The sequence below is a fragment of the Phodopus roborovskii genome, unplaced genomic scaffold (assembly GCF_943737965.1).
Source record: "Phodopus roborovskii unplaced genomic scaffold, PHOROB, whole genome shotgun sequence".
Lineage (NCBI taxonomy): Eukaryota > Metazoa > Chordata > Mammalia > Rodentia > Cricetidae > Phodopus > Phodopus roborovskii.
The window spans coordinates 32,223,737-32,238,126 of record NW_026126571.1 but is presented as its reverse complement, the minus strand read 5'-3'; the positions used below and the strand labels follow the sequence as shown (position 1 = coordinate 32,238,126).

The 14,390-nt window shown below is 41.4% G+C and overlaps 1 protein-coding gene across 1 annotated transcript in view; it reads left to right on the top strand.

Moving 5' to 3' along the window:
- Positions 1–7,994, top strand: part of LOC127235495 (zinc finger protein 398) — a 28,897-nt gene extending 20,903 nt beyond the window's left edge. Inside the window, exons 5-6 of the mRNA XM_051202813.1 lie at positions 1,605–1,718; positions 3,716–7,994. Coding sequence (XP_051058770.1) covers positions 1,605–1,718; positions 3,716–4,872 — 1,271 coding nt within the window. The 3' untranslated portion in view covers positions 4,873–7,994. The remainder of the gene's footprint in view (positions 1–1,604; positions 1,719–3,715) is intronic.
- Positions 7,995–14,390: the final 6,396 nt, after the last annotated feature.

Genomic DNA, 14,390 nt, shown 5'->3' with positions numbered 1-14,390 from the left:
TAGAGGCAGCTGGACCTCTGTGAGTTTGAGGCTAGCCTAGTCTACATAGGAAGTTCTAGGTCAGTCAGGGCTACATATTGAGACCTTACCTCCCTTACCCGCCAGAGAGAGAGAGAGAGAGGAAAGAAAGGGGAAGAAAAAGAAGACAGAAGGACAGAAAGGAAGGAAGGAAGAGAAAGAAGTAGGGCCATTGAGACAGTGGGTAAAAGTATGTGCTGCCAAGCCTGATGCTCTGAATTTGATCCCATAACCCACAGAATGAAAAGTACATAATCACAGCTGATCTGAGCTCATGAGAGCACATGGACTCTAGACCAACAGTTAGGGAACCTGTATAGGACTGACCTAGGCTCTTTGCATATGTGTGATAGTTGTATAGCTTGGTCTGTTTATAAGGATCCTAGCAGTGAGATCAGGACCTGGCACTTGCTGGCTTTTGGGATGCAGGGAAGGAGCTTGCTTTATTCAAGCCCATGGGAGGCCTGCACCTTTCTGAATGGAGATGGAGGAGGAGAGGGTGGGCAGAGGAGGTAGATGAGTGTGTGTGTGGGAGAAACAAGAGTAGAGGAGGGAGGGTAAACTGTGGATGGTATGTAAAATAAATGAAAAAAGATGTTAATTAAATAAAATTTAAAATAAAAGAGATAATCAACCACTATGGGTTTTGCTCTAAGCTTACAAATACACACACACACACACAAAATAAAAGTATGTAAAAGTGTAGAGGTCATTGTGAAGAGAAGGTCCCAAATGAATGAAATTCTATTCACCAGAAATGTGGCTTTTATAGTCACATTTCACAAGCATGAAGATATAAGATTGTGTTCTCAGCAATACAGGTAGAGTGGGGACAGAAAGATTAGGAATTAAATGTCTTCCTTGGTCCCATAGCAAGTTTGAGGCCAATCTGGGCTACATGAGGTTATGTCTTTAAGAGATAAAACCAAAAAGTAGTAGTAAACAGATATGGTCGTTCATGCCTTTAATTCTAGTATTTCAGAAGCAGAGGCGGGTTGATGTCTGTGAATTGAGGGCCAGTCAGAACCACATATCAAAAAAGAAAAGAAAAGTACAAAATGAATAATGTCAAACTGGGCAATGGTGGCAAATAATCTTTAATCAATCCCAGCACTTGTGAGGCAGAGGCAGGTGAATCTCTGTGAGTTCAGGGCCAGCCTAATCTACAAAGCAAGTTCCAAGACAGCCAGGATTGTTGCACAAAGAAACCCTGTCTCAAAAAAACAAAACCAAACAAACAGAAATTAATAATGTCTTGTTTAACAAATGAACATGATTATGTTACCTTTTTAACAGATGTATTTATTATCATATATATATATATATATACATATATACATATATATATATATATATATATATAATTATTTTGCCTGCATGTGTGTATGTATACTACATGCCCAAAAAGGTCATAAGAGGTCACTGGATCCCCTTAAACTACAATTACAAATGGTTACATGCTGGAAATAAATCCAGGTTCTCCGCAAGTGCAATAAGTGCCGTAACTACTGAGCCAACTCTCCAGCACAATTTCACCTTCTGATTCAAGTCCCTGAAAATCATTCTCTGTTTTTCTCCACGAGTAGATCCTGGCCTTTCAACCTCAGATATTCTGTCTTGGATTAAACAAGAGGAAGAGTCTCAGGTTGGAGTCCCCCAGGAGTCCAAAGAGAATGACCTATATAAGGGCTCCTATGCTGGTGAGTAACAGAGGAAACAGAGATGTTCAGATTCAGCTCACACTAGGAGTGACTGAAGAATACATCTGAAAAGGTGCTAGAAAGACAAGGAACATGGAGAAAGAAAGGAAAGATAATGGTCAGCCAAGTTAGAAATGAAACCAAAAGGCCACCAAGATAAATTTTCAGTAGGAAAACACATTTTAAAAAACATTAATTATTAGTGTGTGGGGAGGTACATGCAGAAATCCAAGGACATGTGGGTACCAGGGATTGAACATGAGCTGTCAAGCTTGATGGCAAATGCATTTACCTACTGAGCCATTTTACCGTCCCAGAAAACATACTCTTAAATGTGAATTACAAGTGTTAGGGCTGGGTATATCAATAATAAAAATATACTCTCACAAAGCCCTAGGTTTAATCTTTAGCACTATATTTAAAAAAGAGAAACGGGATTGTTAAAGGAAGAATAATAACTGTATATAAGTGATTAAAAAATATGGGAATTAGAAAAAACAAAGCATTTGAAAAATCACTTAGAAAGAACAGAGTCAGCTGTGGTGGCTACTAATCCCACCATTCAGGAGGCAGAAGCAGGACAATTGCCTGGTCTAGAAGTACCTAGAACCAGTGAGTTCTAGGCCAGTCAGGATTATACAACAAGACTTTATCTCTGTCAATCAGTCAAATAGATCAATCGATCAAAATATAATAGAGCAGAAATGGGGAGTGGGGTAGAGAGAAATAGGCAAAAGTGTTGGAGGAGTGCAAATGGAAATATTTTTCCTCAGTAAAAGGAAAAATAATGATAGACAAAGAAACAAATGCTTTCTTCTATAATGAGATTTAGTGCCAACTGTGATTTACTTCTTGAAATATAAAAGAGAATCTTGGTCAATGAGATGGTTTTAGTGGGTAACGGCACCTGTTACCAAGCCTGACCATCTAAGTTTGATTTCCCCAGACTCATATGGTGGAAGGAGAGAACCAACTTCTACAAGTGGTCCTCTGACCTCCACACGTGCAGAATGGCATGTACATGTCCCTCTCCCATAAGATGAACAATGTAATTTATAAAGAGAATCTGAAGATCAGAAAGGTCTCCATCTTTATATAGCATAATAGAATAGAATCTGTTGTTTTGTTTTTTGAATTTAGTTTTTGGTTTTTTTTTTTTTTTGTTTGTTTGTTTGTTTTTTGCTTTTTGATATGTTTGTGCCCAATGTTTATTTTGACTCTGGGAAGTACATCTGAGGAATATGATGGTTTCTGCTCTGTAGAAAATTTATACCACAGACATACATACAAATCTAGGCATGTCTGTTGTTAGGTGTGCAGCAGTGAGTTGGATGTATGACTTAAAGACAGTTGAGATTTGGAAAATGTGTCATGTCAGTTTTAGTTTAGGTATTTGGATAATGCATAACCAAGGGTGTGTAAAGCCAACCTGTAATCCTAGCATTTGAGGAGTTCAAGGAATATACTCAAGTTTGAGGCTAGCCTGACTTACAGGAAACCCTGTCTGAGGCCCCCACTACCCCAGCGCAAGTCCCATCCCTAGTAAAGAGTGTGAGGTCAGAATGGGCCTAAAAGATTGACTATGATTTGGGAAGACAGGGAAAGAGATGGGAAGCATCCTGGAAAAGGGGAAACAGAAGGACCAAAGATACAAAGGTGGAAAGTGCTTGCATTTCCAGGAAGACAGAGTCGGCAGACTTCAAGGAAGGGTTTATCTCATAGAATATAGAAGTAAAAAAATAATTTTAGGCCCAGTCACACCAGGCAATGGAGAAAGTATTGAGTAGAAGTAAAACGTAAAGAAAATACTATAGGGAAGATTGATGCTAAAGTTATTCCTTTTCAAAATGGAGCATCAACGTAGAGTCTACAGGGGCCTTATTAGTAATGAGAGCCCTTCCCTGAGCTTATCTGAGCAGTTAGCTCCTACAGCAACCTGCTAGAACTGGTTGGAATGTGAAAGGTACTCTGAGATAACTCTGAGTCCCTTCTTTCAGATGAAGAACTTGTCATCAAAGCTGAAGACCTTGCTAGAGCCTCCCTGTGCCCTGAAGTTCCAGTCACCTTTTCTGCACCCCCACCACAAGCAGCCAAGGATACATTTTCCGATGTAGCTTTCAAAAGCCAGCAGTGTGCACCCATGACACCTTTTGGATGTACAGCCACTGACCTGCCTGAAGCCTCAGAAGGACAAGTGACCTTTACTCAGTTAGGAAGCTACCCACTCCCACCTCCAGTTGGAGAGCAGATATTCTCATGCCACCATTGTGGCAAGAGTCTCAACCAAGATATGTTAATGACACATCAATGTAGCCACGATGCTGAACACCCCTTAACCTGTGCCCAGTGTCCCAAGCACTTTGCCCCACAGATAGATCTCGGTAGCACCTCCCAGGACCATGCCAGTGAAACACCACCCACCTGTCCTCACTGTGCCCGGACCTTCACTCACCCCTCAAGACTCACATACCACCTTCGGGTCCACAACAGCACTGAGCGCCCTTTCCCCTGTCCTGATTGTCCTAAGCGCTTCGCTGACCAGGCTCGACTCACCAGCCATCGGCGAGCTCATGCTACCGAGAGGCCCTTCCGTTGCCCACAATGTGGTCGTAGCTTTAGCCTGAAGATCAGTCTCCTGCTGCACCAGAGAGGACATGCACAGGAGCGCCCCTTCTCCTGTCCTCAGTGTGGCATTGACTTCAATGGCCACTCTGCACTGATTCGTCACCAGATGATCCACACAGGCGAGCGTCCCTACCCATGCACAGATTGTAGCAAGAGCTTCATGCGTAAAGAACACTTGTTAAACCACCGGAGGCTGCACACAGGTGAGCGGCCTTTCCAGTGTCCACAATGTGGCAAGAGCTTCATCCGCAAACACCACCTCATAAAGCACCAGCGCATCCACACAGGCGAGCGGCCCTATCCCTGCACATTGTGTGGAAGGAGCTTCCGCTACAAGCAGACGCTCAAGGACCATCTGCGGACCGGTCACAGTGGAGGCTGTGCTGGTGATAGGGACCCTTCCACACAGCCACCAGACCCACCTGGTCCACTCTTAACTGCACTGGAACCCTCTGGCCTAGGTGTTAGCACTGAAGGTCTAGAATCTAGTCAGTGGTATGGGGAAGGGAATGGAGGAGTGGTTTTGTAGACCTGTGGCTCATTGGTTATTTATGTTCACAGCAGAGCAGAAGGTCGAGGAGAAAGCCTACAAGCTCCACAACCCACAGTAATTATTATCTGGTACATAAAGGAATTTGGGAGTCTGCACTCAACTAGAGACATGCTTGTGCTTTGGAAGTCCACAAGAGCCCAAGAATACCATATTTTGAAAAGTGGAAGAGAATCCAACATTCATGTCTTTTCAGATACCACAAAAGCAGGGTTTGGGAATTGAGATTTGGCTTCTGATCATTCTGTCAGGATAGCAGAGTAAGAATTGCCTCTAGGTAGAGAGAGATGCATGGAAAGAACCTCCAAACCTCAAAGCCATCTGGAGGCATGAGAATGCCCCAAGCCTTTCTTTAATTCCTCAGTGATGAGATGACTATTGGGGGAATGTGCTTTAGCTGCTTGTTATGTTGCTGTGTCTCTAAAACCAGCTAAGTTCTGTTCATACCTATGTAGTCACCTTTCCCTGAAACATGATGATTGAGGCTGCCTTCCTAAGCCTAGATTCTGTCTGCTAATACATTTTGTTTAATGTTGGTGAACAAAAAAAAAAAAAAAAAAAATCCGACTTTGATAGTTTATTTAAAGGGACAGTTCTTAGTTTTCACTAGCTTGATTTGAAACATTCAGACTCTTGTAGCAGCTTTTAAAAGGGTAGAGAACTTTACCACAGTCCTAGTTAAAAAATTAGGAAGAGTTTAGGAGCTAAAGATCCCAGAGATCCCAGATACAACATTGATATCATAGCCTAAAAGTCTGCCTGAATCTTGAGTGTAGAGGCATTTATATCAATTTATCCCTTCTCTTTTCTAAGCCGGTGATCTTGTTTTTCAATTTCTGATGTTTGACATTCTCTCTCTCTCTCTCTCTCTCTCTCTCTCTCTCTCTCTCTCTCTCTTTCTTTCTCCAGAGTCTCACTGTATATCCTCGCCTAGAACTTGCTTCATAGACCAGGCTGACCTTGAACTCTGTGGGATCTGCCTGCCTCTGCCTCATGTTCTGGGTATACCATCATGCCCAACCTGGTTTTCTTTACAATCCTCACAGTGCTTTGCCAAGGCATCCAGCACTTCAGGAAGTGCCACTGAGCTCAGGGCTTTTGTTCCCTCAGTAGTGTCATAGCAGTGTTGTAATGTGATGCTCTTGAGGAAAGGATTTGCATCTCTTCTGCCTGCTCCCACCTCCCTGCTCTCACTTTACCCCACAGAGTGAGACCCCTCCTCAGTCACTGAGAACTAAATGTCATATCTGCCTTACCTTACCCGTTGTGCTGTTTTTAGGCAGGGCTTCACTATGTAGCCCTGGCTGGCCTGGAACTCTGATCTGCCTCACTCTGCACTCACTCTGCATCCAGAGTGCTAGGATTAAAAACAAGCACTATCATACTCAGCCACCTGTTGTACTTTGAGGGGTCATGGCTACCATGCGTTCTTTTCTTGGGCTCACTTAGTCATCTGAAAGCATCTGAACCTATTCTAAGTGTCCTAAGTGTTCATGCAAACTGGTGTGTCCTCTTCCTTTTTCAGCTTTCATATTTTTACCACCAGAATGAAGTTGTTAAAAGAAAGTAAGCCCCTAGAACCTTTTTAAAAGAATCTTGTGATACAGTTCTTTTCTGCCAAAATCCTGTTCTTCCTTTGTCTTCTGTCCAGACAAAGCCAAATGAGTCAGAAAAACCAAAGCAGAGAAACTCATGTGGAAACTTGGTGGAAATCAGCTTGTCTTGTTGTTCTGCTCTTAGTGGGCCCTAAAGTAGAATACAGAGAATGTAGAAGTCCTATATTTGGGACAGGAAGCTGTTTATTCCTACATCCCTTCATTCTCCCAGAGCCTTCTATGATGTCTAGAATGTGACCTATAACTGTTTATACATGACATTTTCTAGATAAGGAAGAAAATACTTTCTCCTTATTACTAGGCTCAACCTTCAATTTTCATAGTTAGTGTAACCATGGTAGGAGATGGTGTTTGCCTAGTTACTGTTCTCCTGTCAAAGTTCTGCCTGAACATGCTGCTCTTCAGGATAATCATGTATATAAATCACTGTTTTGTGACAATAATACCAAGGATTCCAGGAGACATAAGAAGTGCGTGTGAGACCAAGTCTAACTTTAAACTTGTTGGCAGGGAAACTCCCACAGGGACAGACAAGACAGATGATGGAAGAACTGTGGTCTGTTGGGATAAAGAGCTTAGCCAGGACCTGGGCCATCCCACAGGAAAACTTGGAAATTCTGAAATTCCAAAATCAGGTTCCAGCTTCATTAATGGCCCACTAGTGACTTGAATGTGATATTTGCACCTGAAAAAGAAGGAATCAAAGCATTATCCTCAGGGTGAGCTGAAGAAGAGATACCTACTGAAGCTGTGGTGTGGAGCTAGATAACATGTAAAGTTCATCTGAACTCAACAGATTTACCAAGAACACAAATGTTAATGTGAGGCCTGTATACCAGAATGATACCAACAGATCCCAGGGCCTGTCTGTTAGGAGCCATAGCCAGGAAGGATCTGAACAGGCCAAAAAAAAAAAAAAAAAGAATATAGCTCAAATGCCAACCAAACAAGAGCCATAAAACCAAAAAAAAAAAAAAAAAAAAAAAAAGGGAATGTGCAGGGCCATCCCAAAAACTTGGAAGCATGTGGAATCCTTAGTCTGGTTCAAAATAGGGACTTCAGCTGTTGTATAGTCAATTCTTTCCATTCACCAATCTCCTACAAGTATAACCTATTTGTCAAAGATTCAAAAGTGGCTCATTGGAAAATATAAAGTTCAACAGAAGTTTTCAGCAAGTAGAATCTCTTTGTCTACCCAGTGTCTTGAAAGAAACTATACATTTAACCCTGCAACTAAAGAGGCACCTGGAGCCTGGTGCTCATGACCAGTCACTGCAAGGAAAAGGAAACCCCAGAAGTGTTCTACTGATTTGCCTGTCCCCTGCTTGATGGCCCAAAAACTTTCTCAGAATGCATCCAGGAGTTGGCTCTAACTAGATTTACTCTTTACTTGCTAGAGTTTTTATTGTCAACATTGGATGAGCCTCTGGTTCAGCCACAAATATGAAAATAAATATAAGTTGGTTACCTGTTTAGAAAGTGAAAGATGATTGATCCATTCCTGTAGGGCATTTGATAATGAAAACACCTTAGTCATGAACTCCAGAGAGAGCCATGTTCTACATCACTTCCTTCATTAATAAACTCTACAAAGTTTCTGGTAGGGGCGCCCATAGGCTTCTCCTGAAATGACATCCATATCTATCTCAGCTAGTTCCCATGGCTTATGAGACAATAACAAATACTATCTCAGTCTCCAAAAATATCACTGAAAAAAAGGTACCTAAGTTCCTTTCATTTCAATGGGTTGGAAATCCCAAGATGGTCATATTTCTTGAGGGAGACAAGACATTCTTCCCATCTTATTAAGCCTCAGTTCCTTAGACAACAAAAAGCAGCCTCTTCAGTTGCCTGAGTAGCAATGAGGCCTTTTCAGATGAGGACCTGGTATTGTTATATACATATACATATCTATGTGGATAAACACACACACACATTTATATATTCTTAGACACACTTTTTTTTTTTTTTTTTTTTTGAGGCAGGGTTTCTCTATGTAGCCTTGGCTGTCCTGGAACTTGCTCTATAGATCAAGCTGGCCTTTGTAGTGGCAAGGCATGCCTTGAACTAAGAGATTCTCCTGCCTCTGCCTTCCAAGTGGTGGGATTACAGGCATGTGCCATTAGATGGATATTTTTGACTGCTCATTTCACTCTGGTTCACTGTAGCAATGGGCCAGTCTTATCATATGGGAGTTATATAATGGGCTAATCTTTTGGCAAGTTCCAGGTTTCTATAAATAAGATAATTAGAAGTTCAAACTAGAGACTGACTGAAGTGATATCTCAGTAAAGTGTTTGCTATACAAGCATTAATACCTGAATCTAATCCCTAGAACTGGTGAAAAGGCCAGGATCAATGCCTTGGGCTTGGATCCCAGCACTGGGGAGGCTCTTGCTGGCCTGTCAGCCTAGCCTAAGATAAGCCTCAGGTCAGTAAGACCCTGTCAAAGTCAGAGGCCCCTGAGCATTGGCTCTCAAAGTCCTCTGGTGTACACACACACACACACACACACACACACACAGGTCAGATTGATTTGGAGTGGGGATAAGGAGGGTATAGGGACTTAATGTTCATCATTATTAGTACAGTATTAATGGCTAAGAGCCAGAGCTTCTGATATCAGACTTAGATTCAAGTCTTAAGTGACAGAACATTATTTTACCTTCTGAAGACTTTGTTTCTTTAGAAGGTAGTGGTAATGCTTCTTGTGTCTCACTTAAGAACCCACAACACAACATTTTACAGAACCAGCCTGAAAGGTAATCACAAACCAGGCTGAATTGGAAGTACCAAATGATAGTAACCAAGGTTGGCCAGGTGTGATGGCTTGCACCTGCTATCCCAGCACTTGGGAAGCTGGGACAGGAAGATTGCTGAGAATTCAAGGCCAGCCTAGGCTACATAAGAAAACCCTGTTTTTAAAAGGAGGAAGGGGACAAGGAGGAGCCAGAGAGATGGCTCTGTGTTAAGAGTACTTGCTGCTTTTTCAGAGGATTTGTGTTCAGCTCCCAGCACCCAAATGGTAGCTTACAATTTTAACTCCAGTTTCAAGGGATCTGATGCCTTCCTTCTGCAGACACCAGACATGCGTGTGGCACATATATATATATATATATATATATATATATAGTGTGTGTGTGTGTGTGTGTGTGTGTGTGTATAGGTCAAACACTCATACACATAAAAATAAGCATCTTTTGTCAAAAAAAAAAAAAGACTGCTGACTGTTCCATAGAAGTACATGGCTCCTAGCTGGTTCAACTTTTTGCTACCATCTTTTTCATACATTTTGTATGATCTCTTACTGATTATGTTCTACACTTGCCAGCCCACATGTTTCTGATACCACAATCCCATATAGCTTTGATTCTCTCTTGATATTTCTTCTTTTTCCTCCTACTCCTCTTTAAAGACTTTTATTTTTGAGATTTTATTTTATATATCAATATTTTGCCTGCATATATGTATGTGCATCACGTGCATGTCTTGTGCCTAGAGAAGTCAGAAGAGCGTGTCAGATTCAATAGAATTGGAGTTATGAATGATTGCAAGCCACTCTGTGTATTGGGAATTGAACTTGGATCATCTGTTTTTGAGGGGTTTTTTTTTGGGGGGGGGTAGTGGTGCACATCTTTAATTCCAGCACTCTGGTAGCAGAGCCAAGTGGATCTCTGTGAGTTTGAGGCTAGCCTGGCCTATAGAGCTAGTTCCAGGACAGCCAAGGCTTCACAGAGAAAGTGTATCAAAAAAGTGGGGGATTAAAAATATTTTTTTTACATTTCTCTGTTTTTCTAGTTTAGACTCTATAATTGGGAATCTGCCCCAGGTGCTCTTTCCATGCTCATCCTAAGTCAGTCAGCGACAGTCAGCAGTAAAACTCCTCTGGCCCCTGAATCAGGATCTGTGAACCTCATAAATATACCCAGGACTGGGAATAAACAGCAGTTTAGTGCTGCCAGCTGGAACACAATCTCTGTGTAATGCTTTTTGAGGTTTCTTCAAACATTTCTATTTCACAAATACTATCATAAGACTGACGCTGTCCTTGCTCAAAATACTTGGAAGGTTCTGTTTGTCCTGTAAAAGGAGTCATTTGCCACTTGAAGTCAATGGAGGGAGAAATATTATTCTTTTCTGACCCTGCTCCTGTATTGAGGACCAAGTCTCACTGTGTAGCCCAATTGGCCTCAAATTCACAATTTTGTCTCGGCTTCCCTAGTGAAGGGATTACAGATGAGTGTCACTATGCCTGACTCCTCAGTTCACCCACCCCACACTTTCTCCTTTTGCTATTTGCATTTTTGAGACAGGGTTTCATGTATCTCAAGCTGGCTGCAAACTTGATTTGCCTAGATGTCTTTGAACTTCTGATCCTCCTACCTCTCCTTGGTTTTATGTAGTGCTAAGGATCAAACCCAGAGAGCTGTGCATGTTAGCAAGCACTCTGCCAGCTGAGTTACATCCCCAGCCTCTTTTTCTTCTTATAGAATTGATCACAGTCATAGACATATGATGGCCTTGGCCAAGTTGGTCAATTAAATGTCCCTCCCTTTCATGCCTAAGGCCACCACGGAAGGCAGAAAAATACAATCTCATCAGAACAGCCTCAAAAACAGTGATTCCAAAGTTCTCAAATCAGTCAAGTTACTTCCAAATAAAAGGCTTTATAAAACCACACTGAACTATGTGGGTTTGTGCTTATTACCAAAACAGTATTAATAATTGAATTTGTCCTAAAAAAAAAAAATATGGGCTGGAGTTTAGGAGTTAAGAGCACTTGTTGGTCTTGCAGAGGGCCAAAGTTTGGTTCCAAGCATCCATGTTGGGTGCTCATAACTACCTGTAACAATAGCTCCAGGATTTTGACTTTTGAAAGAAACTTTTTTTTTTTTTCTGAATGTCCTGGCACCCGTTCTGTAGACCAGAGCTGGCCTTGAACTCAGAGACCACCTGCCTCTGCCTCCAGAGTGCTAGGATTAAAGGTGTATGCCACCACTGCCCGGCAAGACAACTTCTTTTAAAAGACATAGTCTCATGTAGCCCAGCATGGTCTTTAACTTGATATATAATTAAGGATGACCTTGAGCTCCTGATCTTAATCTTCACCTCCCAAGGGCTGAGATTATAGGCTTTTACTACCATTATATACCTCATATATAATATTCATAAATATAAATAAATATATGGAGAATAGCAGGTCAGGAAGGTAGCAGCCTCATTCCTGGAGACTTGGGGTTTTTTTTTTTGTTTGTTTGTTTGTTTTTAACCAAATCAAGCAGAATTCAAAATTAAGAATGTACATGAACTAATAATATATGCCAATCAGTTCTTGGCTTCTAGTTCATAATTAAAAAATAAAAATAGCATAAGAAATGCAGTATCTACTAGACAACCTCAACAAATAAACAGGATACAGGTACCAAGAATAATTAAACCATACCTATTAGCCAGTAGGATTCAGGATTTTCATTTTCTCATATGACCTTGTGGGGTAAGGGCAAGAAGATGTCCAAATAACTATTGAACTAGTTTGTTCTTGGCTGAACATGAGAATGACCTGGGGGCTTAGGAAGTACTTAAAAGCCATGACCCACTCTGACATAACTTCATTGCTCTGTGACAGAGAATGGAATTTATTTTTTCAAGTTTCTTCAAGTGCTTGCAGAGTGCCTATTAGAATTAGAAGATCTCGAATGAGAAAGTTAGTTCTTGAACTGGAAATAGCCTAAATTGACCTGCTTTCCTAGAGCAGAGAGTGGGGATTGGAGAATAATAAAGGATCTTTGACTCCATAGTGGAAAGCCATAATTTTATTCCAGAGGTAGGTCTATAGCCATGCTCATGCCCATAGGATGGAGGAAGCTTGAATCTGAGGCTTCCCTTGTTTCCTAACCCCAATAGCCATTTTGGCAGTCCATAGCATTTTTTGGATTGTTACTTTATTTGGTTAGTTGGTTTTGTTGTCGTTTTGAGAGGCTCAAGGGCAGACCAGGCTGGCCTTGAACTCTTGATCTTCCTTCCTCAGCTTCCAGAGTGCTGAGATAATAGATGTTCAATGTCACACGTGGAAAGCCTGCTGGTTAAACTAGGGATGGAGCCTAATTTAGTAGATAGAAGTCTATTTTCCTCTTTATTTAAGCCTGATAATTTCCTGTATCAATTAAAATTCCACCTGTCTGCCTCCAGAGTGCTGGAATTAAAGGCGTGTACTGCCATATTGGCAAAGAGGTGAAGTAACTCCCTTTGCTGAGTGCCTACCATGTGCCAGACATTAGTTTATAATTTTTCAACATTAAAATAGTCTAGCATACCCCCCACTTATATATAACATTGGAAGCGTGGAGAACTTTAGGAAATGGTAGATAAATGTTCTAAAATTTTTGAGTCCCTTCTCTTGTCCTTTGTCCAGAGCAGTAGCTATAGAATTCTTGGAGAGAAGATGGAAACAGTCAATGTCCACCTGACAGACCAAGGGCAAGGCCTAAGTCTATCTCTTGCAAAAAGTGTACTTTAACTATGATATTTTAACCAGTTGCCTATTTCCCTTCTCAGGAAGCTCATAGTTAACCAGTGATTGTTGGAGATTGTTCTAACAAATGACTAGACACTCCCAGTGCAGGCTGTCTTGCAGCCTGGGATAGATGTCTCAGCCCTTGTCATTGGAACACCTATCATAGAATCCCACATCAGGCCCTACCTCATTTTTCTTCCAGAAGTGCTCCTTAGTTACCCCACACCCTTCAGCTTGCACTGGTTATAGGACTGTGTGCCCTGTAGTTGGTAGGCTTGATGGCTGTAAATAGTGCAGATATGTTGAAAAAATGTAAAATTGAACCTGTTTGTGTATTTTGTTCATATAAAAATGTGAGCTGAACCTCTAGCCTAAGCTCTGACACAAGGTAAAGGTGTGAATGGCTGTGTCAATGTCCATCTGCAAAGAGGAAACTAAATTAGATGGTGGTATCTTGCTGTATAAAAAGGGACATTGCAATGACTCACTACACATTTAAGACAGGAAATCACATTAATTTTGTCCTGAGGAGATAGTTCAAACACCTGGGACTGTCCTAGTGCTCCATTTCCCATCTCTGGGAAAGAGGAAATAGAGTTGTCATCCCATAGGTCAGAATATGTCTTCTAAGATGCGGTTGTTGTTAGAAACATATTTCTCTGTCCAGGCTCGTTCCTCTAATAATAGTGGACATGATATTTACAATGAGATATGTGCACTTGCGTGTTTGCACAACCTGTATCCAGGAAACAGGGAAAGAAATCACTGACTTCTGGAAGCATACATAACCTTCACTAGCCCCTAAGTTTCTTGAGAATAAGCCTATGAAAAACTCATTTCTATATTCTGGAAGCATGCCTAACAAAGGACTTGATGACTGTCCTTCTGAAGATAGCCCTTCTGGCACCCCAGGCCTGCCCACAGCCTCATACTGTTCTTAGTTTTAAGTGTACTAAAACTCGTGGTTTCCATCAGGTCTGACTTTCCATAAGGTGGTAAGTGTTGTAGAGCTCTGCCCCAGGCATGATAAGGACTGGTCATTTAGGAAGACAAAGTGGACAGGATGCTGTAGATAAATAAAATAAGTACAGGGATTTATCTTTTTTTGGGGGGGGGTCATTACCTTTTTTTTTTTTTTTTTTTTTTTTTTTTTTAAAGATTGTCCTGGAACTAACTCTGGAGAACAGGCTGGCCATAAACTCAGAGATCCACCTGTCTGTCTCTATCTCTCATGTGCTGGGATTAAAAGTGTATGTCACCACGCCTAGCAAAAGGATCGGGGTAACTGAGAACCTATTATGTGCCAGGCATTAGTCCCTACGTTTTCAACATTAAAGTAAGATTAATGGACTCCACCACCTTTGTTT